This window comes from Gambusia affinis, linkage group LG23 (assembly GCF_019740435.1).
Source record: "Gambusia affinis linkage group LG23, SWU_Gaff_1.0, whole genome shotgun sequence".
Taxonomy (NCBI): Eukaryota; Metazoa; Chordata; class Actinopteri; order Cyprinodontiformes; family Poeciliidae; genus Gambusia; species Gambusia affinis.
This window is the reverse complement of record NC_057890.1, coordinates 15,325,937-15,347,116: the sequence shown is the minus strand read 5'-3', so window position 1 is coordinate 15,347,116 and position 21,180 is coordinate 15,325,937. Positions and strand designations below refer to the sequence as shown.

Genomic DNA, 21,180 nt, shown 5'->3' with positions numbered 1-21,180 from the left:
TCTGAAATGGTTGTCGCTTTTAAACATAATCCTTAAATTTTCAGTGGGGTTGAGGTTGGAGCCATTTCAGAAACTTGATGTCTGTTACACACACGTTTGACGTGTTTTGTGTGTAGAGAACATGCAGACAAAGACTATGAAAAATCATGGTAAAAGATTTAATGTGATGACAGAAAACGTACAAAACTAGAACAAGGCAAACAGGATGTGGAGCGACAGAAACTGAACTTTCTGAATAACCAACACCTTGAAAACGCTAAAGTGACCAATGATCTCAACACACACTGGTGAAGATGTCGTTATGGAAAAAGCAGGCTAACATTATGAAATTTGAAATGCAAGACTGTATTTAAAAGTCATGTCATGCAAGAAAATCAACTGAATTCTGTTGATGGCTTCAAAACACAGTGATTGCGATGTAACCTCCTAAGCGACATTTACTCCAACAAAGGGTTTATGTTCAAATAAATCATTAAATCATGCAGAAGATGAGTATATAAACGTCTGATTTAGTGTGCACAGTGTCTGGTGTACACACACTTTAGTTTAATTTTTTTATGCATGCTTCGGATTTAAGATGTTTGAAAAATTAGTTTGTAAATTAATAATCATGCCAAGTCTGGTATGGATAAAAGGATCTGAACTTTCCCTCTTGAATTTGCACAGCTTCTCTGAATCTGATGATGCAAAAGGAAGTTCCTGATTGCACTATTTTAACTCAAAGCTTTTATCCAGAAACGTCCAGCTGTCATTTATGATCAGCTGGATGAAAGCAGCAGTAAATGAAATAAAAAATGTTTGCAATATCCGTCTCTGAAGTTCTGTTCGTCTTAGCTGGTGCAGGGTCTTGATGCCGATTATGTAAAGTGTGTTAATGAGCAGAAAGAAGCAGAAAGAAAAATACGTCTCGCTGGCCTTTCACCTTTGTTTAATGAGACAGAAATGCTCAGAACACTCAGACAGCTTTGCCCTTGGTGTTTGGAAGCATGCCAGCTTATTAAGAGCTTTTGAGAATAAGAGTTTTTGGATTTTGAGAGAAAGGGTTAAAAATTAGACCCTTTTACCTTGATTGAAAGTATTATTACTATATATCTCATAAAATAAATCCTTATTTATCCAGATAATACAAGTTTAGTCCATGTTGGCCAGCTACAGACGTATCTTTTTATTTTCACAGAGAGTTTCAGGCGTCTTTCTCTGACATTTTCTGCTCCCAGCAGTGAGTCGTTGGAGCTGCACACAGTTCTGAAAACAGCAGGAGTTTTCATGGTTACCTTCTGACCCACAGACCTTGCTGTGAGCAGTTTTTCCTCAGACTGCATCATGCAGAGGAAATAGTCTGTAAAACGGTCTGAAACCCTATTTCTATTGAGGTCCTTCAAAGAGGTACAGAATGTTACTTAGCCGTATGACTATAGGGGCTAAAGCAACTAAAGCACAGTTTTACGCTGCAAGTTGAATATGAGGATCTATTACAGGGAGGATATAACTTGATGTATTGTAAAATTTTCACCATATGCTCTGTGATTCAGAACAGAAAGTGTTAAACAGATCTTTTGCAGTAATTCAAACTGGCGGCAATAAAAGGCAGGGTCAAATGGGCCATTACAAAGGGTCATAAATAATCTGGCACATGTTCACAAAGGGACATAGAGGTCAAAAGAATCAACTGGATTGAGAAAAATCAGACTAAATGACTAGACTGTTTTGTACTGGACAGATCCTCTGCTCAGCAACTCAATTTTATTCATATATCTACTGAAAGTCAGTCAGAGTTTGTTAAACCAAAACACAGAAAAATACAAGAGGGAAGGACAGTTAAACGGTTTTCTCTCTGTTGTGTGTGTATTCTGCAGGTTGCAAAGGTGATTTATGCAAGTTAGTCAGATGCATCATGAGCTAGTGACTTTATATTGCCTGATAAACAGAAATCCATGTAAAACTGGTGATAACAGTTTTAAACAGAAATTAGTTTCTTAAGAGTATTTGTTTTTAAGAAAGAAAAAAAAATCTATGCTACAAATTTTTTATAGTTATGGTTATTTTCTTGAGAGAGGAGTTCAAAGCTTGAGATTCTACACCCAGAGCCACGCATAGAACTATAGAATATAAATAAACAAGAAAAAAATCAAAACACAAATAAAAAGCAAAACTCAAACCCACGTAGGATCATAATAATGCAGCAGATCTGCTCATTTAATTGAATTAAGGTTAGCGTTTCCAGGACCAAAGTGGTAATGGTCTCTGAGTTCATCCCTTCACCAATTTTGTCCCCTTTCAGTAGGAGGAGAAAATGGACAATCCAACGTGTGTTGACTGCTTAATTAAAAGCAAAAGAAGTGTTGAACTCGCTGGGAAACTTCAACACTATTACTATATTTTTAGTTAATTAGCAGATAATGCGATGAAAGATTTCTAAGATTTAGCCTCATTAAGGGTTTTGAAAGTCTGAGCGAAGGTGGCGAAGGTTTGGGTCAGTGTACCTATTCAGCTCACTGTCATTTATCTTGCTTATCATGTTTTGCGATTTGCATTTAATTGTTCGTGATTTCTTTCTAATCTTCATCCGTTTTTTCTTTAACCAAAGTAAATCAGGCTGTCAGGCTACATCAGTAGGCACAGTAGAACGAAGAAGTAGCCTCACAATTTTCAGGAAGAGTTCAATTTAAATAAAAGCCTTTACTTTGTTCTGCTCCCTGTTATTTTGTGAATAAACCTCAGTCAATGCAAATGATTCAGATTTCATTCCTACTCCATCATCCTTGCAACTGGTGGCCTTGAAAGAGTCTATTTCTATTATAGCATCCATTGATTTGCTCCAGCGCCTTTGTCATTGCTGTGCTGTTAATGTAATTTACTTTTTTTTTTTTTTTAACTCCCCCTCTTGCTATGAGTGCCCACACACATATATGCTCAATTATACCAATTCTGTGTTCCTCCTCCTGCCAGATGTTGCCCGGGCGATTGAGCTGCTGGAGAAGCTGCAGGAATCAGGAGATGTTCCCGGCCATAAGCTGCAGTCTCTGAAGAAGGTTCTGCAGAGCGAGTTCTGCACAGCAATCAGAGAGGTGAGTCAGCACCACTGTGGGAGGATTTCTCCTTTTGCTGATGACCTTACTCATGTCACACCGCCCTGTTAACGAAAAAAAAAAAAACATAACAAAAAAACCCAAGATGATTAGATGCCATTTTAAATAAAACAGAGAAAATAAATCCTTTTGCTTTTGTTTGCAATTAAATGGGGTATTTACCCATTTTATAATTAGATTAAGTCCAATAAACTGTTATTTACACAATTTTGAAATTAAGAAACTTAAATGAAGCAACAAAACTTGATCTATTTCTCCGTTTAGGGTTTGAATAACTATATATATATATATATATATATATATATATATATATATATATATATATATATATATATATATATATATATATATATATCATTGAATAGCTATATTTTATAGTTATTCAGACATTAAAGGTACCCGATTGGAATTAAAATTTAGTATGTGTGCTTCTGGTTTAATTATATCCAAATTGTTGGAAAGGCAAATAAACAACTCATTGCTGGGCTTTTCATTTTATTTTGTGAACGCAGCAGCCATGCAGGGCATCATTTTATTTTTATGACTCAGATGTCAAAAATTCTAATTTCAGAGTGCAAATAGAGAAACCATAAGTTATATTTAATGCGTTTACGCAGCAACATCTGTTGCCGATGTTGACAGAATACATTTTAGCTGCTGTTGATGGAATTAGATCATCTGTAATGTGATGGGTTTTTTTTTTAGAGTATTAATTTCCAACCTGCTTGAAGACACTATAAAAAAGTATGTATTATACCTTTAAGTCACTGCTGTGCAACATCAATCATGAAATTAAAATGTCAGATATTAATGGCAGAACCCTGGGGTTTATTTGATTATTTTATTTTTGATTTCTAAGGATGATGGTGGTAGGAAACTGTGTGATTTTAAAAAAATTACTATAAAGCCTTGATAAGCTTCCCTTTAATTTTAATGAAGTTGCCTTTAATTTCCTTCTTCTGGAGTAAAATATAGAGTGAATTCTAAATCTTGCCTTTCTGTTTTCATTCGAGAACCGTCCAAAACATCCCCCAGCTGATTCATTGCTGTAACCTCATTCATCAACAGGACAGGCGTAAAAAGCAAACAGAAGCCTTTCTGCTCGTGCTGCCGCTACACAGGCCCATAACCACAGATCTTGTACATTTAGTGTTTTGTCTGTTGCAATATACCATATCATCTCACGGTGACATGAGTTTGGGAAGCAAACAGCAGCATTAAAGAGCAGGAAAACAGGAAACAGATGCTGAAATGGACTGCAAGTTAATTACAAACAAAGTTAAAATGTAATTTGGAGCCAGACTGAAGTATTGGAGGAGTTGATCAGTATGTTGGAGGGAGTTTCACATTATCTACCAAGTCGACCTTCTTCCAACCTTTACCGGGTGCTTTACACTCTCAGGACATGCAGCCACTATTAATTAAATTTAAGTTGTAATTTGGGCTTTTTGAAACTGCAACGCGAGAGGTTTTACTGACTGCTGATCACACCAGCTCATGCGGGACATAAATTAGGGAGCAACATGTTTCAGAATTGACAGAAAACAGGTCTGGCTTCCATGCAAAGACAGCCTTGGCAGACTTATGATATTTTTAGGACTTAACACAAAAAGTGTTGGCAGCACACATTGAAAGAATCCAGGATGCTGGAAGACTTGAGAATGAGGACTGTATGCCTTTGGAGTCAACTTCCTCCTTCTTTGTTTAACATTAAAGAAATCGTTTGATTAGCATTTAAGGAAAAGTGTGTAGATTACGCACAAACAGCTTTGGATCCTGCAAGACCACCACGTCTTGCATCATATAGGTTTCATAAAATTGCACCTCACCTACAGTGTGAAATGTCCTGACAGTTAAAATTAATTCTATAAACAAGATCAGTCATCCACAGGGCAGACAAGCTGATTTTTACAAACAGGGTTATAAAAATCACAAATGGTTCACATTAATGAAAATGTTTCCAACACTAATGGATTCAAACAGAGCCACATATATTCTGAGAGAACATGAGCTCAAACTTCCACCACCAAAGTGACATAAAGGAGTAGAGAACTGGCCCTTTCCCCTACAGAGCCCGGCTCGGCTCCGTGTCAGCGCAACCCTGGCACGTCTTGGCACGAGAGGATCGGCTGACTGGTTTCGGTGCCGGGCACGGGAGTGCAATGACATGGACACTCAAAAACCCCTGACAACAGCCTGACCAACAGCAGTCGCTCTTCACCCAGAGACAATGAGCTTCACCTCCAAAGACCTGACTAAACACAGTCGCCAGGGAAACCAGCAGGGATTCTCAGAGATCTGCGGCGACGAAGGTTATGAAGAAAAACTAACTGAGTTGTATCTTGGCTGCAGAAGAAAATTGACTGCTGCATTTTACAATTCATTGCAATTACCAAACAAATTTGATAAAATCTTTAAAAAACGATAGACTCCAACTGTATTTAACCTTTGAATAACAGAGCATATCTATCATCTCCCACATTTTTATTGCAAAGTTTCTACTAATGCGTACATGTGTCAGTCAGTAGAAAGCAGGGAGATGTTCTGTTTTCTTAGTTTTAAGGATGGAGTCACTAATCCTGTCTTTAGATCAACTCCAAAATCCTGTCGCCGTTTTTACTGGTGAGGCAGAAAAATGTGCAAAACATGATTCTGCACTGTTAAAGATGACAAGCTGGCTGTCAATATGAAGAATGATGAGCAGGGAAAGAGCAGCCTCAGCAGCGCTCAGGCAAATGACAAAGAGATAGAGTTTGATGAGGTGGTTGTCTTTCCATGCCACGCTCTGCAATGACAGGAAGGGCGGGGGAAGACTTTCATGTGCTTTAGTGCTGCATGACTAGGAGCGATTCCTCAGGGTCAATCAGCCTTGCAAATGGGATGGGAAGGACGCAAGACGAGATGGCTGGAGGAGCTAACCTGCTGGAAATGATTGAGGAGAGGGAATTTGGGTGATAATATGTGAGTCCCACCCCAAAAACATTAGAACTGGCAGTCATTTGGTGAACAAAATCTCTTTTCATCTTAAAGTCTCAGATTTGTTTTTAATCTTAGACTTTTCTAATTAGTATACTTGACAAACCACCACAATTTGTTGACAGTGTGTTTTTCTTACTGAGCTAATGTTTAAACAGAACAAGCAATTTTCTAACAAATTCTTGCTGTTAGAAAAGCGTACATTACTCTGATGAACCCTTTTAAAATCTTTTCTCTATGCCTTCTTGAATTGTTATTATCACAAGGAGTGAAAAATGAACTAAGAAACTGAACACAAAGGAATAAACTAACATGCCAACACTTTTCAAACAAAATGAAATGAAATGAACTGAACATGCCAAAACCTATAATCCTGAAATGAACAGGGAAAATAATTGACACACAATAATAAAGACCAAAATCTAAGCACCCAAGGATCGTAATGCACGCAGATTTGCATAAATTCAAGTCAGAAGACATTTCACAGCATTCTCAAAGTACAGAGCTATTAGAAAAGGAATAAAAAAACCTTGTGCTGGAATGTGGTGAACATTTTAGCTATTCAGAAGAAAAGAAAACTACACCTGCAGGACTTACATAAAAAAAAGAGAAAAGAAAAGACATAGATCCTTCTGTATTGAATTTTGCTGATAAGGACTGGAGTTCATCAATGTATTATGCACAGTCTTACGTCTTCTCTCAACCCTGTTCTTCATTTTGTGCTCCGTAGATTCACTGACTGCAGGTAGTAAAACAAAAAGCATTTGCATCTCATCTAAACCACCTAATGCCAAAAACAGTGATGAGCCAACTTAATAAAGCAGAGATATTTTCATCAAAAGAAATAACACTGATCCAAAACATAGTGCAATGTGCCTCAGCATGAAGGGTTAGATGCAGTCCAAATGTTCAGACTGTTTATCCTCCTCCACACACCAAATACACTTATGTTACACAGAGAGAAGAAAACTTGGCAGCATGTCAAAGTTCAAAACTGTAATCTCTTGCTGGTGATTTCAACTCATTCCCAGATCAAAAGGGTTTAAATTGTGGGAAAAAAAGACTTACAAATTAATATAACCTAAATAATTCAACACCTACAAAAGAAATGAGTAAGATTTGCCTTATGAACTGAGCATATGGCTGTTATAAAATTAGAAGTTGGTGACCAGAAATTCTCCTGTTCTTGATGTCATTGCTTTTCTGTTTGCTGCTGTGCCACCTTTTCTCAGACAGCAGATACCAAATATTGCATAAGCTTTATCTGTGGCATTCCTGTCATGCTTGAATGGTGCTGCTAATAAACATTTGCACAATCGAGACAGGGGTTTAAAGGCGCTAAAGGCATTACAGTAATAGCTAGATGAAGCTGCCACTGTTTTGCATTTCGTGTCTGTGAAAGTAGAGTTGCTGAGAACCAGATAAATAGCTCTAAATGGCTTTAACAATTGGGTTTCAAAGAAAGGGATAAAAACTGTGAATAATAGGCTCCATATGCAGTAAAAAGAAAGACAAACCTTTCATTTCATTTTAAAAGCTGCGCTCAGCCTCAAAAAGTGCAGAGGTGGAAAAGACCTCAGGAAAAAAGGTATTTTGAAAACTTGTATGCATGTGTGAACTGCTGGGCTCGTTTTCTCACAGAGAACCAGCGCCATAAACTCACAGAATGTGTTGCGGTCTGAGATGAAGAGCTGTGCACTCAAACGCAGCTCATTTGGTCTTTGAGATTCATAAGCAAACAAGCTTATGAATCTTGTTTGCTTAGGGATATGTTTTTCTCCCACTCTGCGATCCCAACACAAAAATATCTCTGTGTTTCTATCCTTCAAGTATACATGTCTTTGATGATTCAGGAAACTGAGAGCTTTGTGATGTTGTACGTCAAAGCTGTCCGATCTGTTCGTTTCCACTAAGCTGCTCTGCTCTGATGTGAAACATACAATGTCTCGGAGCAGGAAAAAGTGATTGAAATCTGTATCCGGGCCACAAATCTGATATTCTGAGAAATTATCCATTTCATTATTTTCAACACATTTTGGCTGGCTCACTTGCTTAATTGACTGCAACTGATATGAGTGTAATTTGAAAGCCACTAGATGTGCTGAGGCACAGAATCATTCGGAATATTCTAATCTTTTCTGAAATGTAAGTTTTTAATCAAGTTGGTTGCACCAGCTCAGCAAATCTTGGATAAGCTGTGAGGTTTTATCATCAGCTCATCAATCATCTTAAACTTCTACATCTATCCAACTTAGACTGTTCATCCGATAACAGCAGTGATGGCTACATCAATTTTCACTGCTACATTCATCAACTGAAGTCTGGTAAAGTGTGTTTGAAGCCTAAATATTACTGTGCAGAAGTTTAGTTAGATTTGTAAAGGATTTTTGGGGGAAAGGTGAAAATGAATTAGATCTCCTGGTTCTACTCTCCTGGTTTTACTTCACATTTGAAAATGTCCTTTTAGGAAACAAAAGGACATTTTTGTTTGAACATGTTGTGCTTGTATTTACACTGATATTTATTTTTACTACATATGTGAATAACTACTCATAGCATTAATCTTTACTCTGCTCATGAAAGAAAATTGTGGCATAAACTAAGTAGTGGGCCAAGAAAAGAGCCTTGTGGTGCACCTTTATTAATTTCAGGAAAGGATTGTTTTGAATCATTAATGTCAATACAATTTACCCTCCTATAAGATGTGATTTATGTCATTATAATTTTGCCTAAGAAAAAAATCTGACTAAGAAAAATAAATATTCCACTTTAAATTCCCTTTTCAGACCCAGAACTATTGTTTTATTTTGTACTAATCAAGTATTGAAAAACAAATGTTTTTCAGCTTTGAAGATCGTTCAGATGAGGTGATAGTAAAAGCAAAAATTTATTTTATTACTTTTATGCATCTTCACCAGGCCGAAGGCCTTTGTATATATATATATATATATATATATATATATATATATATATATATATATATATATATATATATATATATATATATATATATATATATATATATATATATATATATATATATATATATATATATATATATATATATATATATATATTGTATATATGATAGAGACTGCTTAGTTTGTTTATGCACAAATATACATGCAGAGTGTGTACATTTGTTAAATGATCCCACTCAGTTACACATCTTATAACTGTGTGCCAGTTTTACTAATTGTGCATAATTTCTCCTAACACTACAGCCTCTTATGTTTTATTTTCCCATAAAGTTACTCTGCATGCTTCAACTTGTCTGCAACCCTTCTGCTTGTACACCAGAATTGAGGGCCAATAAAGAATATTTCTATTCTATTACATTCTAATAAAAATGCTGTGATTTTACTGTTATGTATTTAAAACCACCTTAATCAGTCTCAATTCTTTATGTATTTAATTTGTAAAGTAGTCTTGGAAGCCAGGATTTAATTGGAGAGGTCAGCTGTCTGCCTTGGTTCCATCAAACTGGCAGAAATCCTTTCATTTCTTCATTCAGCTGGAAACTCTGCAACCTAAGTCAGTAGCCGAGGTCAAAAAACCACTTTCAGTCATGATACACCAACTAAGAATAATCAAAGTAGATTTAAAAAGCATTGCAAACAGCAGGCTTTCTGCCATGTTGATTAAAATTAAGATAGAAGTACAAATCAAATGACAATATATAATGCATGGTGTTATGTTGTCTAAAACCTGCTTTTTCATATTTAAAGTAAGACAATCATCTTGTTATTTAGATCATTAAATGTTTTGAAGGTACCATATAACACTATTTTCCCCCCATCAGTCAGATGGTTGCAGTGAAATCTGAGCCTGTGAGGCCAGCTGTGAAGGAAGTTGGTCCTAGAAAGTAGTGATTTTATGTTTCAGTCGTGTGTAATTACACCACACGTCTGTCTTCATTTCCTCCAGGTCTATCAGTACATGCATGAAACGATTACAGTGAACGGCTGCCCAGAGTACCAGGCGAGAGCCACGGCTAAGGTAAGAACTGCTCTGGAAGTTTACCATGACTGCCATTATTTGAAATCAAAACAACATGCTTTGTAGCTGAAAGTCTCACTTAATGATCGGTGAATTATCTCTAAATCACATAGCCAGTGATATCTTCACCAGTAATTTCTAGCCACTTGGAACAAAATTAACAAATTAGCCTCCTTCCTAATGATCCTCATTAGGAGAATGTGTGTAATTAGGCCAAAGCATAAGTGGTTGCACCAAAGGCTAGGTGCTGACATCAAATGATAAAGTACTATCTTAGGTATGTCAGTACCTGAGGAATATTTGATCCAAAAAAAAAAAAAATCTGCAGATTGTATTCATCCAAGTTCTTGCAGATTAACACAGGCGTCACCCTGCTGGATTAAACCTTGGTTATGGGGTTCTAATGTAACAGTATTTTGATGAAACAATATTTATTCTACAGCTAATCACTTATATTAAGCCAAAAATTATGAACATCCTACTGAACTGGCGAAGATAAATGAAGGAAAGGATTTAAAATGGGGATTCAATCCATACATTCATAATGCATAAACATTTCAGAAAACAGTCCACTTACATGGCAGCCATGCTAGACTCATACTGTGTCACTGTGTTTCTGTAGGAGTTAACAAATATTAATGTGTTAAAGATTGGCCAAGTTCAAGTTCAGTACCAAAGCCATTACAGAATCTCTGAGTAATGGTGTTCAGTGTCTAAACTAAGTTTTAACTATTTTCCAAAGAAGAAATGGCAACAGATTCTGTGTAGATGTACAAAGCTGGTAGAGACAAATCCCCAAAGACCTGCTGCTTATTATTCACTTACTCTATCCACTGTGTAAAATGCCAATGAATTACATTGAATTTTATGGTTGTAATAATGATTAAATGAAGAGTTTAAAGAGCAATCAATCTTTTGCCAGGCTTTTCTGAATAAAGTCCAGAGGAACACTTGAAGCTGTTCTATTGGTTTCCTCATGCTGAGTGGTCAAATAATGGACAGGTTGTCCATTACTGAGGATTCCAGCTCTGCCGAACCAAATCGAAAAGCTCAAACGTCTTCAGTAAAGATGAAGAGATCTTACGCTTAAAGAAACTATTGATTACCACCTGTTATCCAATCAATTTGGAGAATGCAGGACACAAGTTACCAATGAATAACAGGTATACTACAGTCACTTAAAATATGGCTGGGGGTCCGTGGGGTTGAAGATAAAGACAGGTGAAGGCAGAACGTTGAAGGAAGGGACGCTCGGGAATAAGGGCTGCTGGCTGAATATGAAGCAGACTGGTTGTCGAGGCAGGTCTGATTCCAGTCAAAGCATTGGGAATAACTGAGTTGAAGGATAAAAAGGCAGTGGAGCAACAATACTTAACAGATAAGATTAATTAAAATGCCCAAAAACAAATACATGATTTAAAAAGCTCATTATGAAGGCAAAAAATAGACTTAAAAGTCTGAAAGGAAAACCGAGAGGGAAAAAAAAAAAAGAACCGACTGTACTGGAATGCTGCTGATTTGATGATTAAATGGCAGGGAGGTGTGTGGGTTGAGAATGGAGAGAGTCCGCTACACACAAACATGCCCACATCAGCACAAATAATGGGCTCCTCCACCCACAATAAAACCAGATTAGCTCAAATCACAGGGCAGCGAAAATGACTGAGAAGCTGAAACTACCTTTGAAAATCAGTTGCCATTTGGATTTTAGACAGAATCTTAAAGATGAAAGTAACATTTTCTTTGTATTTTCAAATCTGTCTGCACTTACATAATATCCATCTCACTCTCTGGCCCCAGATGTCTTTGTTTTACTAGCCGTGGTAGCTTTATATACCTGGAATATAAACAGGAAACAAACCCCAGAGACTTTAAAGAAAAGGGATGAAGGTGTCTGAGATTTTATGTGAAGAGGGAGAGGATAGTGAAAGTAGGCAAAAACATGAAATAAGAGCCAGGCTCAGTGTCCCTCATTAGTTCAGGGTCCAGCTGAGTCTACTCCTCTTCAACACATCGTGATGAGTGGGTGGAAGGAGTGTAAAGGCTGGGAAAGCAAAACAAAGAAAGTGTGTCTGAGTATGAATTCAGTTCAAATTAGTCTGAAAGCTTTAAGTAATACAAGCTGCTCAGTTAGCTTCTTATTTGTCCATTAAAAATCATATTCACACTAAGCATAGCGTGGTGTGGTTAACTTAGGTTCAAGTACTGTTATGAGTGATGGGGCAAGGAAGGGGTTGGTCAATTAATTAGGTCATACAGAAAAATAGCTTCTGAAAGGAAATTCTGGTTCTAATTATTAAGTTAGAATTTATGGGATGTTTCCTGCATCACTCTTTCTACAACCACAGCTTTCTGGAAATATAGAAGCACATACCACAATGCAGGACGCTCCCGAAGTCAATGGCGTCTATACTATGAACCCCATATAGGTTGAGCGTAAACTCATTTCTGTACAAAATCACACAAAAAGGGCAGATTGGCACCTAAAACTGCATCAGCACAAAAAGTACAATAATTCTGCACAAATGTATTTTGTCCTATTTACATGATGTATTATGTATGCATTTAAGTATCTATTTGCATTATGCAGGAGAGGTGGGGAAAAAAATACCAGCTTCTACTTTGGTTTAGCAAAAAATGCAGAATCCATCTTGTTTTCCAAGAAAGCGGGCTTGATTTATTTATTTTTTTTAAGGAAGTATATTTAATTTAAAACCACGGTGGAGCTTTTAAAGATACGTTTTAAAATAAAAACCTTGGAGTTGTAGAACTTTCCAACAGATAATCCACATTCATGCGTTACTAAGCAACTCGAATACATCAACACTAAAGAAGATTTGTCTGTATTACGCAATTTATGTAAGACTCCTTGAGGCATCTTTGCTCCATTTGACTGTTGTGCTGAAATAAGCTGTTTTATTTAATGTCTCAATTAAAAACAGGCTTTAGCAACAAGTCTGGTCTCTCACTGTGAAAACCCCCAGTTGGAGCAAAGAAGCACCATCATCCCTCCTTCCTCGTCTCCGTCTGTTACATCTAGTTTTAGACCAATGTTGCTCCCAAATGGATAAATTGCATGTCTTTCCTTTAGAACAGTCAGAAAAAAATGACTCCCTCTAAGTTTCACATTTTTACTTGAGAAAGGAAAGTTTTTTCCAGAAAGATAGAGAGCCGATTATCTTTTGCTTTTTGTGAAACTGTGTTGAATAAAATGAAAATGGCAAGCATCCAGAAACAGCCAGCTGGAAATCAAAACTAAATGCATTGCAAACTGAAGTTGTTGCTAGAAATTGAATTGCAAAAGAAAAGAAAGAAAAAGAAATCCTTTATTGACCTTTTTTGATTTTTTTTCTGCCTCCTAAGTATTTTATGAAGCAAGACGGCAAATCTCTTGGCAGTTAAGACCTGTGTTTAACCTGGACATCCCTTTTTTAGGGCCTCATTAATCCAATCAATTACTCATTGGTATTTTTTCAGGAAAAAAAAAAGAGAGCGAGAGCTGGAGGCTAAGAATAAAGTGATACGCTAAGCTATATTTGCACGTACAGTGCAGGGTGTCTTTCCTCCGGCAAGCTTTTCATTTAAATCCCTCCTGTGTTCGGGAGGCGCCGGCCATCTGCCAGATTATGTTTTTGTTTGCAGAAACCCAGATAAAGTTGTGAAGGTCGATGTGCTGTGAGTTCTGGGAGGCAATGGTGTGCATGCTGAGAAGCAGCCTTCACGGTGGGACACAGAGGGCGAGAGAGGAGACTCAGAGAAAGACATGGCAAAGAACAGGGAGGAAATAGGAGGAAGCAGCATTTGTTATGTTTTGATCGCTTCAATAAAACAAACTGCAGGGGAAGATTGATAATTTAGAGAAACAGTTTAATCGGAAATTAATTTGAATCTGGAAACTCTAGGAATTGACGTATGAGCAAAGACTGGCAAGCTGTGATGCCTCAAAGTCCAACTTTTCTGCTGTTGTAAATGTGGATGGCACATCTGCAAAAATTTAACACACCCCTTCTTTATGTTTTTACATTGTAATGATGTCTCAGCTATGATAAACGGTGCTGACTTAACACAGAAGCTCCCATGGAAAACAGTGGGAAAGAAGTGTCTCTTTCAGTGTATTTCTGCCATTAATTTTCCTAAGCTTGGCTAAAAAGATCCATGGTGCTTTGTTCCATGGTGCGAAAGGGTTGCAGTTCAAAGAAACCCCACAGCTGGTGGAGATAACGAGGGGGAAAGCTGTCTGGCAGCTTCTTCGTCCTGAACTTAGATGTGCTAATCCATGTGCACAGAAAGCCAGAAACCTCTCACGTAGAATATAAAATCCCCAGCCCTGACTAAATCCTGTCGCTTTGTCATAAAAACGTCTTTCGCAATACAAAAATGGTTACGTCACGTTTTACTTCATTTGGCTGTAAAAAGCTTTCATGAATAGTGGTGACTGTAGATGACAGTTATTAACAGCTGGACAAATATTCACATGCAAGCTGCTTCATTGAACCCCAGCGTTTCCCTCCTCAGACTGGCACCTCCTACCCAGCTAGTGTAATTACAAAACAATCTCCTTCAAAAAGTAGCAAAAACTCTACATATCTCGAGGAATATCTTAGCACTTGTATTGTATTTTTACTTTGTAGCTAAAAAAAATTTAAAGAAAAAAAAAAACAAAAAAAACTTGTTTTAGTTTTTGAATGCTGGTTTCATGTAGGGGTGAAATTCCAGTTAGTTATTTTTCATCATGCATCAGCGGCCATATTTAACTGAAACATTACTGTAACGTTCTAGTTCTTGGAAGCACAGCTTACATTTCAGTAATTTAGAAAAAAACTTGAATAATAAATTTTTGTCCATGGAAACCTATATACTTAACTTATATTCCTGTTCATGGATCATTATTGTTTAAATTTAATGAAAACTCAAAATTATCTTTATTAGCCAAACTAGCTTAACATGAGTTTATGTTTATGCTAAATATGATTGAAAATGTGTTTGTTATAATTCATGCATGTTTTACAAGAACTGCTAAACATAATATTTTATGTACATGGTAACAAAGCACATAAAGGATATTTGTGTGCAGCCCTACGTTACAACCAACCTTTGTTTAGCTGTTACTATTTTATTTTTTTTCCCTCTTTTCTTAAGGCCACAGTTGCAGCCTTTGCAGCCAGCGAAGGTCACTCTCACCCTCGGGTGGTGGAGCTTCCCAAAACAGAGGAAGGGTTAGGCTTTAATGTGATGGGTGGCAAGGAGCAGAACTCACCTATCTACATCTCCCGCATCATTCCTGGAGGCGTGGCTGAGAGACACGGCGGTCTGAAACGAGGGGACCAGCTGCTGTCTGTCAACGGCGTGGTAGGTCTGATCATCTTTTCAGTTTTATGCTGCACATAAAGACAGATACATTTTAGATAAACTTCTCTGCGCCGATTTATGATTAGGGGTTTTTTAACCTGTCGGACTAAATTTTCATCAGCTTTTTATGAAGCATTTGATCTCAAGTCTGAGCATTTAGGAGAGCAGCTGTATGAAGGTCAAAATGCTGTGCATGTCCTGAGTGGGCAGTAGAAACTTCCTTCCTCACTAGAGCATTTATTAAAACAGACCGATTCCGCCTGCTCATGTCTTCATAATCTGAAGCTATTAACGTGAAGGGAAGTGTTTTTAAAAATATATTGAGACAGTCACCTGTTCCCCTCCCTGCAGAGCGTAGAAGGAGAACATCACGAGAAAGCGGTGGAGCTGCTGAAAGCGGCCAAAGACAGCGTGAAGCTGGTGGTGCGCTACACCCCCAAAGTGCTGGAGGAGATGGAGGCGCGCTTCGAGAAGCTCCGCACAGCTCGGCGGCGTCAGCAGCAGCAGCTCCTGATGCAGCAACAGCAGCAGCAGAATCTGGCTACTCAGCAAAATCACATGTCGTAGGTGAGGCGCTTCATTACTTTAAGGGTGAGGGGTGGGGGGATCCAACAGCATGCGTGGTTTTATTCCAAAGGTCTTGGGTTTAGAGCCCCCTGAACTGACTACAAAGTAGGGCCAAAAAAACTATTTGAACTAGGAATATTATTTTTTTATAACTCAATATTGATCAAAGAGATTCAATATTTGAATTTGATCAAAACCAATGCCCGTTTAAATACATTAAAAATAATATACATTTTATTGTGTGAAATTTCTTTTGCTTTAAATGTAGTGACCGTATTTCATCAGCAATACATAGTGTGTTGGCAAGTTTCCTTTCCATTTTGATGTGACTTATTGATAACTTGTTTCCAGTTAAATGTCACTAAAACAAAAGTTGTTTTATTTTATAACCTTGGTGCTTTATTTTGAATAGTAAAATCTTGTTTTGATTGGACTTTTATCAGAAAAGATTTTTTTTTTGTTTTGTTTTGTTTTGCGAATCTGGATTACATCATGTATGCCCTTTTGGGGACATATTGTATCCACCAGAAACTCTGTTGGATGGAGCTTTGAATGTCAGTTTCTCAATGGAAACAAAACAGGTTCCCTGTGGACCTAAACCACTAACGCCACTGGAAAAAATGCCATTAGAAAGATCGTATCATGCAGTTCCTAATTCTGCAAAGCCATTTCCAATTCTTCAAGTGTTTGTCTGACATGTTGGGGAGAGGCAAGCATCCAGGTTCTCTGTGGCCTTTATGTAATCCCTCAAGCACATCAGTTGGTCTAAACTTGGCACATTGCCTGTGTTGGAAGGTATCTGGGAGCTTGTAATATGCCTTTGCTGAGGAGTTGCAGAGCAGACAGTTATCTGAAAAGAGATCTTGTTTTATCGACCACAGAATTTTGCTCCAGCAGCCAAGTTGATGCCACAGGACAAGACTGGAGTGCAGCATAGTTTTGCATGCTTTGGGGGGAAAGGTTAAAGTGGACTCTGGGTGAATGTGAAGTCGTGGCTCTCAGCTTGTCTTTTTCTGTCTGTTTTGTGATCCACAGGTTGTTCCAGAAGAAGAAGAAGTAAAAGCCCTGCAAGGTGGATCTCAAAGATCACCTACATGCGCTTAGGATCCCAAAGGAATCTCTTTGTAGTGGAGGAAATCAGCAAAAACACTCTCTTGACTTCCTCTTTCTCTCTTCCAGTGAACCACCAATTACTGAGCAAAGAGAGAATTTGGTGTGAAACTGGTGCTTTGACAAACATGCTGAAAGTTGTCCAGTTTAACTTTGTACTCCCTTTTATAGTTTTCTGTTCCCCAGCTGTGAATTTTTAAATCTCCCCCTTTTTTTTTTTTTTTGCATTTGTTGCTTATTTTTCCAATTGTTAATTTTTAACCCTTCCATCTAATATGCAGAAGAGCTTCAGCCATTTTGCCATAGATATCATTTGTACCGTGGTGTTTCGATCAAATCCTCAATTCTGGTGCTTGTGTCCCATATGAATGATTTCTTGTTCTGTTTTTCGATAAACTGTTTTTTACCTTCTATACTGTAGCAAGAACAGATTTTATATCTTGTAGTTTTAGCAATAAAACACATTGTTTGGTTCAGTACATGATTAAATACACGTGAAGAGTTAATGAGTGATTGAAATTGCAGTAAAGCAAACAGAGTTGCATTTACTGTAAGGCAGCTTCCGAATTCAAATCCACTGTACCGTTTGAAGAGATTAAGGTTGATTTACTGACAAAATATAAAATTACTGTGCAATATTTATTAAAAAAACAAACTCCAAATCAATAATTTCCCCAGAAATGTATATAGAAAATATATAAAAGAGATATATCAAACTAGTGTTCCCGACAGACTAACAGAATGTCATCCAATTACATAGAGTATGCTAGAATTATGTTTATTTTTCAGAATATTGTATATTAGAGATTTAAAGTTTTATCATTTCATATATATTCTTTCTTAAACATGCAGATTATTATTTAAAAATGTCTTGTGAAATAGAGAATAAATCTGTGCTTTTTCCCTTTTTAACAATCATGAGTGGAAGGCTTGGGATTTAGTTCACTGCCTCTTAAAAATGATTGTTTTTTTGTTTTTGTTTTTTTTAAGCAATGTATCTGATCTACAAAATTACAGTGGTAACCTTCCCATTAGGCCTGTCTTTACTTTTGTTCCCTCCTTTGCTGCAAAGTGCTCCCTTTTCTGTCAGACTTCTGTGTTTTGTGTTTAAAGTTTTTTATTTTGTCTTTTTCTGTTGTTGACACGCCTTTGATTTCCTGACTATGTGAGTTTGGCTCTGGATTTTCTGTCCTATATTTTATTCCAAAATTAATCCTTTTCTGAACACGTTTTGAGTGATAAAAGAATATAGGTCATGTAAAAAAAGTTAAAAGGTCATAAGAATGCATTTTCTTTTTGGTGTTATGGTCAGAAGTTTACATAGACTCACCACTAGCGAGAATCTTGTTAAATTTGAGCTTTTAATAATTAATTAAGCCAGAATTACAAAACAATAGCATATTTTGTGGTTGAGACACTTATTTTTTAAACTGGTTTCTCTGTGTGTTGTGGCACTGGTGTTCCAGGATCTTTAGGTTATGAACAATGTGCTTCAATTGGACAAAGATCTTATCAAAATTGGCTTAGCAATGAATATAACAAGCTAACAAGCAAGCACACTTTTAGAGTGACCCTCTCAAAACATCAACTCTTTTGAACCCAATTCTTGTGTTTAAATTTTTATCAAAGTTGCATCTTTTATAATCAATCAACCCTGAAAAAGAAAACAGCCAAAAATAATGATATTAAAGCACAGGGTGACTGTAAGCAAGCTTCTGACCAGAACTATACAATATCGCAGATTTGACACCAATAGCACATATAATCAGAGCATTCCCCAAAATAATGCAGTTATGGTGATATTTTATGTTGGACTCTAACATATTTGTCCCTGAATCACTCTCCAAAAATATGAAAAAGAAGTGAAATATCATTTTTGTATCTTTAAAACAGGTACTTTTTCGTAATTGATTTACACTTTGAAGGATGATAGTCCTGTATCGTAAAGATAACAACAAAAAAATACAAACTGTTGATATGCAATTGTTATACATACTATATTTGTATAAATAAATATATGTTCTTGTGTTCATTGTACTGCTTTGCTGTCTCTTCCGTCACACATTAGGTGTTTTAATAAAATACACTAAACTAGTGTATGAAATAACACTCCTATTATTCTGGCATTGAATAAATAGCCTTTTTGATAATCCTGTCTAAAACAGGAAGGTTTTAGTTTGACTAAATGCTTAGTGAATAAAAAAATAAATCTGTCTATGGAAACATCTGGTTTTAAAGTTGCTGCCTCACATACAGTATTGTGCTCTGTGTTTGCAGCTCCTTCCTCAAACAGTCTCTGGACAGATTAAACTCATGTACATCACATTGATGATGGTGCACATGAAACACCTCACCCTTGTGGTTTCACAAAGTATTACAGTGATGACAGCTTTCACTCATTGCAATTTTCACTCTCATATCAATCAGTGATGACTGAGAAGTGACAAAAGTTACTTTTTGTCATATCAAAGTTTTCATTCTAGCAACTCTGGTGCACTAGAGCCGACTCTTTAGGGCTGCATACATCTGTGGGGGTTATCGTAATACAAGCCTCTGTTGGAATGTTTCATAGCAGCACATCAGGGGGAGGGAGCCCCGTTACACCGATTGTGTTCGCCTTCAGGCGCTGTTACACTCCGAGTATCTCAGTGCAAATGGAGAACAGAAATCTGCATTTGATAATAGAGGAATAAAAACCTGTCTAGCTCAGAGGCAGAAGTGGATTTGCAGAGCTTAAATAGAACTTCAGTTCTAGTTTTATCAAAAAGGGGTGTCAAATAGGTGAAGCCATTCTGCAAAATCAAACTGTAAGTGTAAATGAACTCAGTTCTTATTTAGTTTGTTACAAATAAACTGCATGAACAAATCAAGCCAACCCATAAAGACAGATCCAGATCCAACAGTCTTTGCAATCCAAATTACATTGTAATGCAGTCAAATGCAACAGATGATATATTGCCTATTGCTAAAAAGAGAAAGAGAGCTACAGACATGCAGAGATACATGACCCATTGTTGTGCAGCAATCTCCCCCAAGAAGCATGAGAACTCAAAGTTAAGACAAGGAAAAATGACAAAGTGAATTTGTTTCTGTCCCCTCATCTGGATAAAAGATATTTATATTCCCTCCTTTCTTACCTGATGTTTGTCCTGCATTTTTCATCTCAGTTTTTTTTTTCCATAAAAAACTAAGAGCTGGATTAAATAACTTTCTCTCATTTAATTTTTTAAAGAAGTTTTGTTTGTAGATTCTTTCTCATCATAAGGCTGCAAGTTAGGCCATGTCTCCCTTGGCCCTTATTTCCCTCATTCCTGGTTAAATAACAATTGGAGCAATGCAATAAAATCCAAAAGAAAACATAGAATACACACTAGCTCCAGAGGCTCTGAGACATTTCTACCTGAATCAGTTAAGTCTAAAATAGTTCACACTTATGGCAGATTTTGAATAAATATAGTACATTTCTTCTGATTGAAAGCAATATTAACATTTCTGGTGGCCCAGTCAAAGTTCTGACCTAAATTTGATAGAGGATCTTTGGGCAGAACTAAGGATTAGAGTTGTGGGAAGAAAGCAAGTTAACCTCACAAACCTGGAGCTCATTGCAAAGGATAAATTATCAAAAGTAGTAAAAACAAGTGTGGACTTAACTGTTTGTCTCCATAGTTTGTAATCCTTATTCTGCAGATCATGGGTGTCAAACTCCAGTCCTCAAGCGCAGATATCATCCATCTTGCTTTTTGCTTCATACAGCCTGAAATATGACTGAATTAACTCCTTATGCACTCAAGTTCTGCAGAATCCTGCAAATGACCTAATTATGTGATGCATGTCTTTTGACGCAGAGAGACATTTAAAGCAGTGGGTTAAAACTGTGTTCCTAAAGGTCCAGTGACCTGCAACTCTTTGGCTGTGTCCCTTGTTCTACACACTTGAATAAAATGGCCAAACTTTCTCACTAGCATGCAGTCAGGCTTCACAGAGCTCTGCTAATGAGCTAACATTGCAGCCAGGTGTGCTGAAGCAGAGAGCCATCTAAAGGTTGCATGACACCGGCTCTGTAGGACTGGAGTTTAATACCTGTGGTCTA

The 21,180-nt window shown here is 37.1% G+C and overlaps 1 protein-coding gene and 1 long non-coding RNA gene across 3 annotated transcripts in view; one reads left to right on the top strand and one right to left on the bottom strand.

The window, feature by feature from the left end:
* lin7a (lin-7 homolog A (C. elegans)) overlaps window positions 1–19,127 on the top strand; it is a 28,288-nt gene extending 9,161 nt beyond the window's left edge. The window contains exons 2-6 of one of the 2 annotated variants that reach the window (XM_044108060.1): window positions 2,950–3,068; window positions 9,993–10,064; window positions 15,204–15,413; window positions 15,765–15,976; window positions 17,016–19,127. In XM_044108060.1, the coding sequence (XP_043963995.1) occupies window positions 2,950–3,068; window positions 9,993–10,064; window positions 15,204–15,413; window positions 15,765–15,976; window positions 17,016–17,040 (638 nt within the window). In that variant the 3' untranslated portion in view covers window positions 17,041–19,127. Of the gene's footprint in view, window positions 1–2,949; window positions 3,069–9,992; window positions 10,065–15,203; window positions 15,414–15,764; window positions 15,981–17,015 lie in introns of both variants that reach the window. The other variant, XM_044108061.1, reaches the window with a different exon arrangement.
* LOC122826340 lies at window positions 1,699–21,108 on the bottom strand. The gene is made up of 3 exons (XR_006369766.1): window positions 20,742–21,108; window positions 15,322–15,442; window positions 1,699–3,133 (listed from the first exon to the last, which is right to left on the bottom strand). It is a non-coding gene; the product is annotated as an uncharacterized LOC122826340 (long non-coding RNA).
* Between the last annotated feature and the right edge of the window lie 72 nt (window positions 21,109–21,180).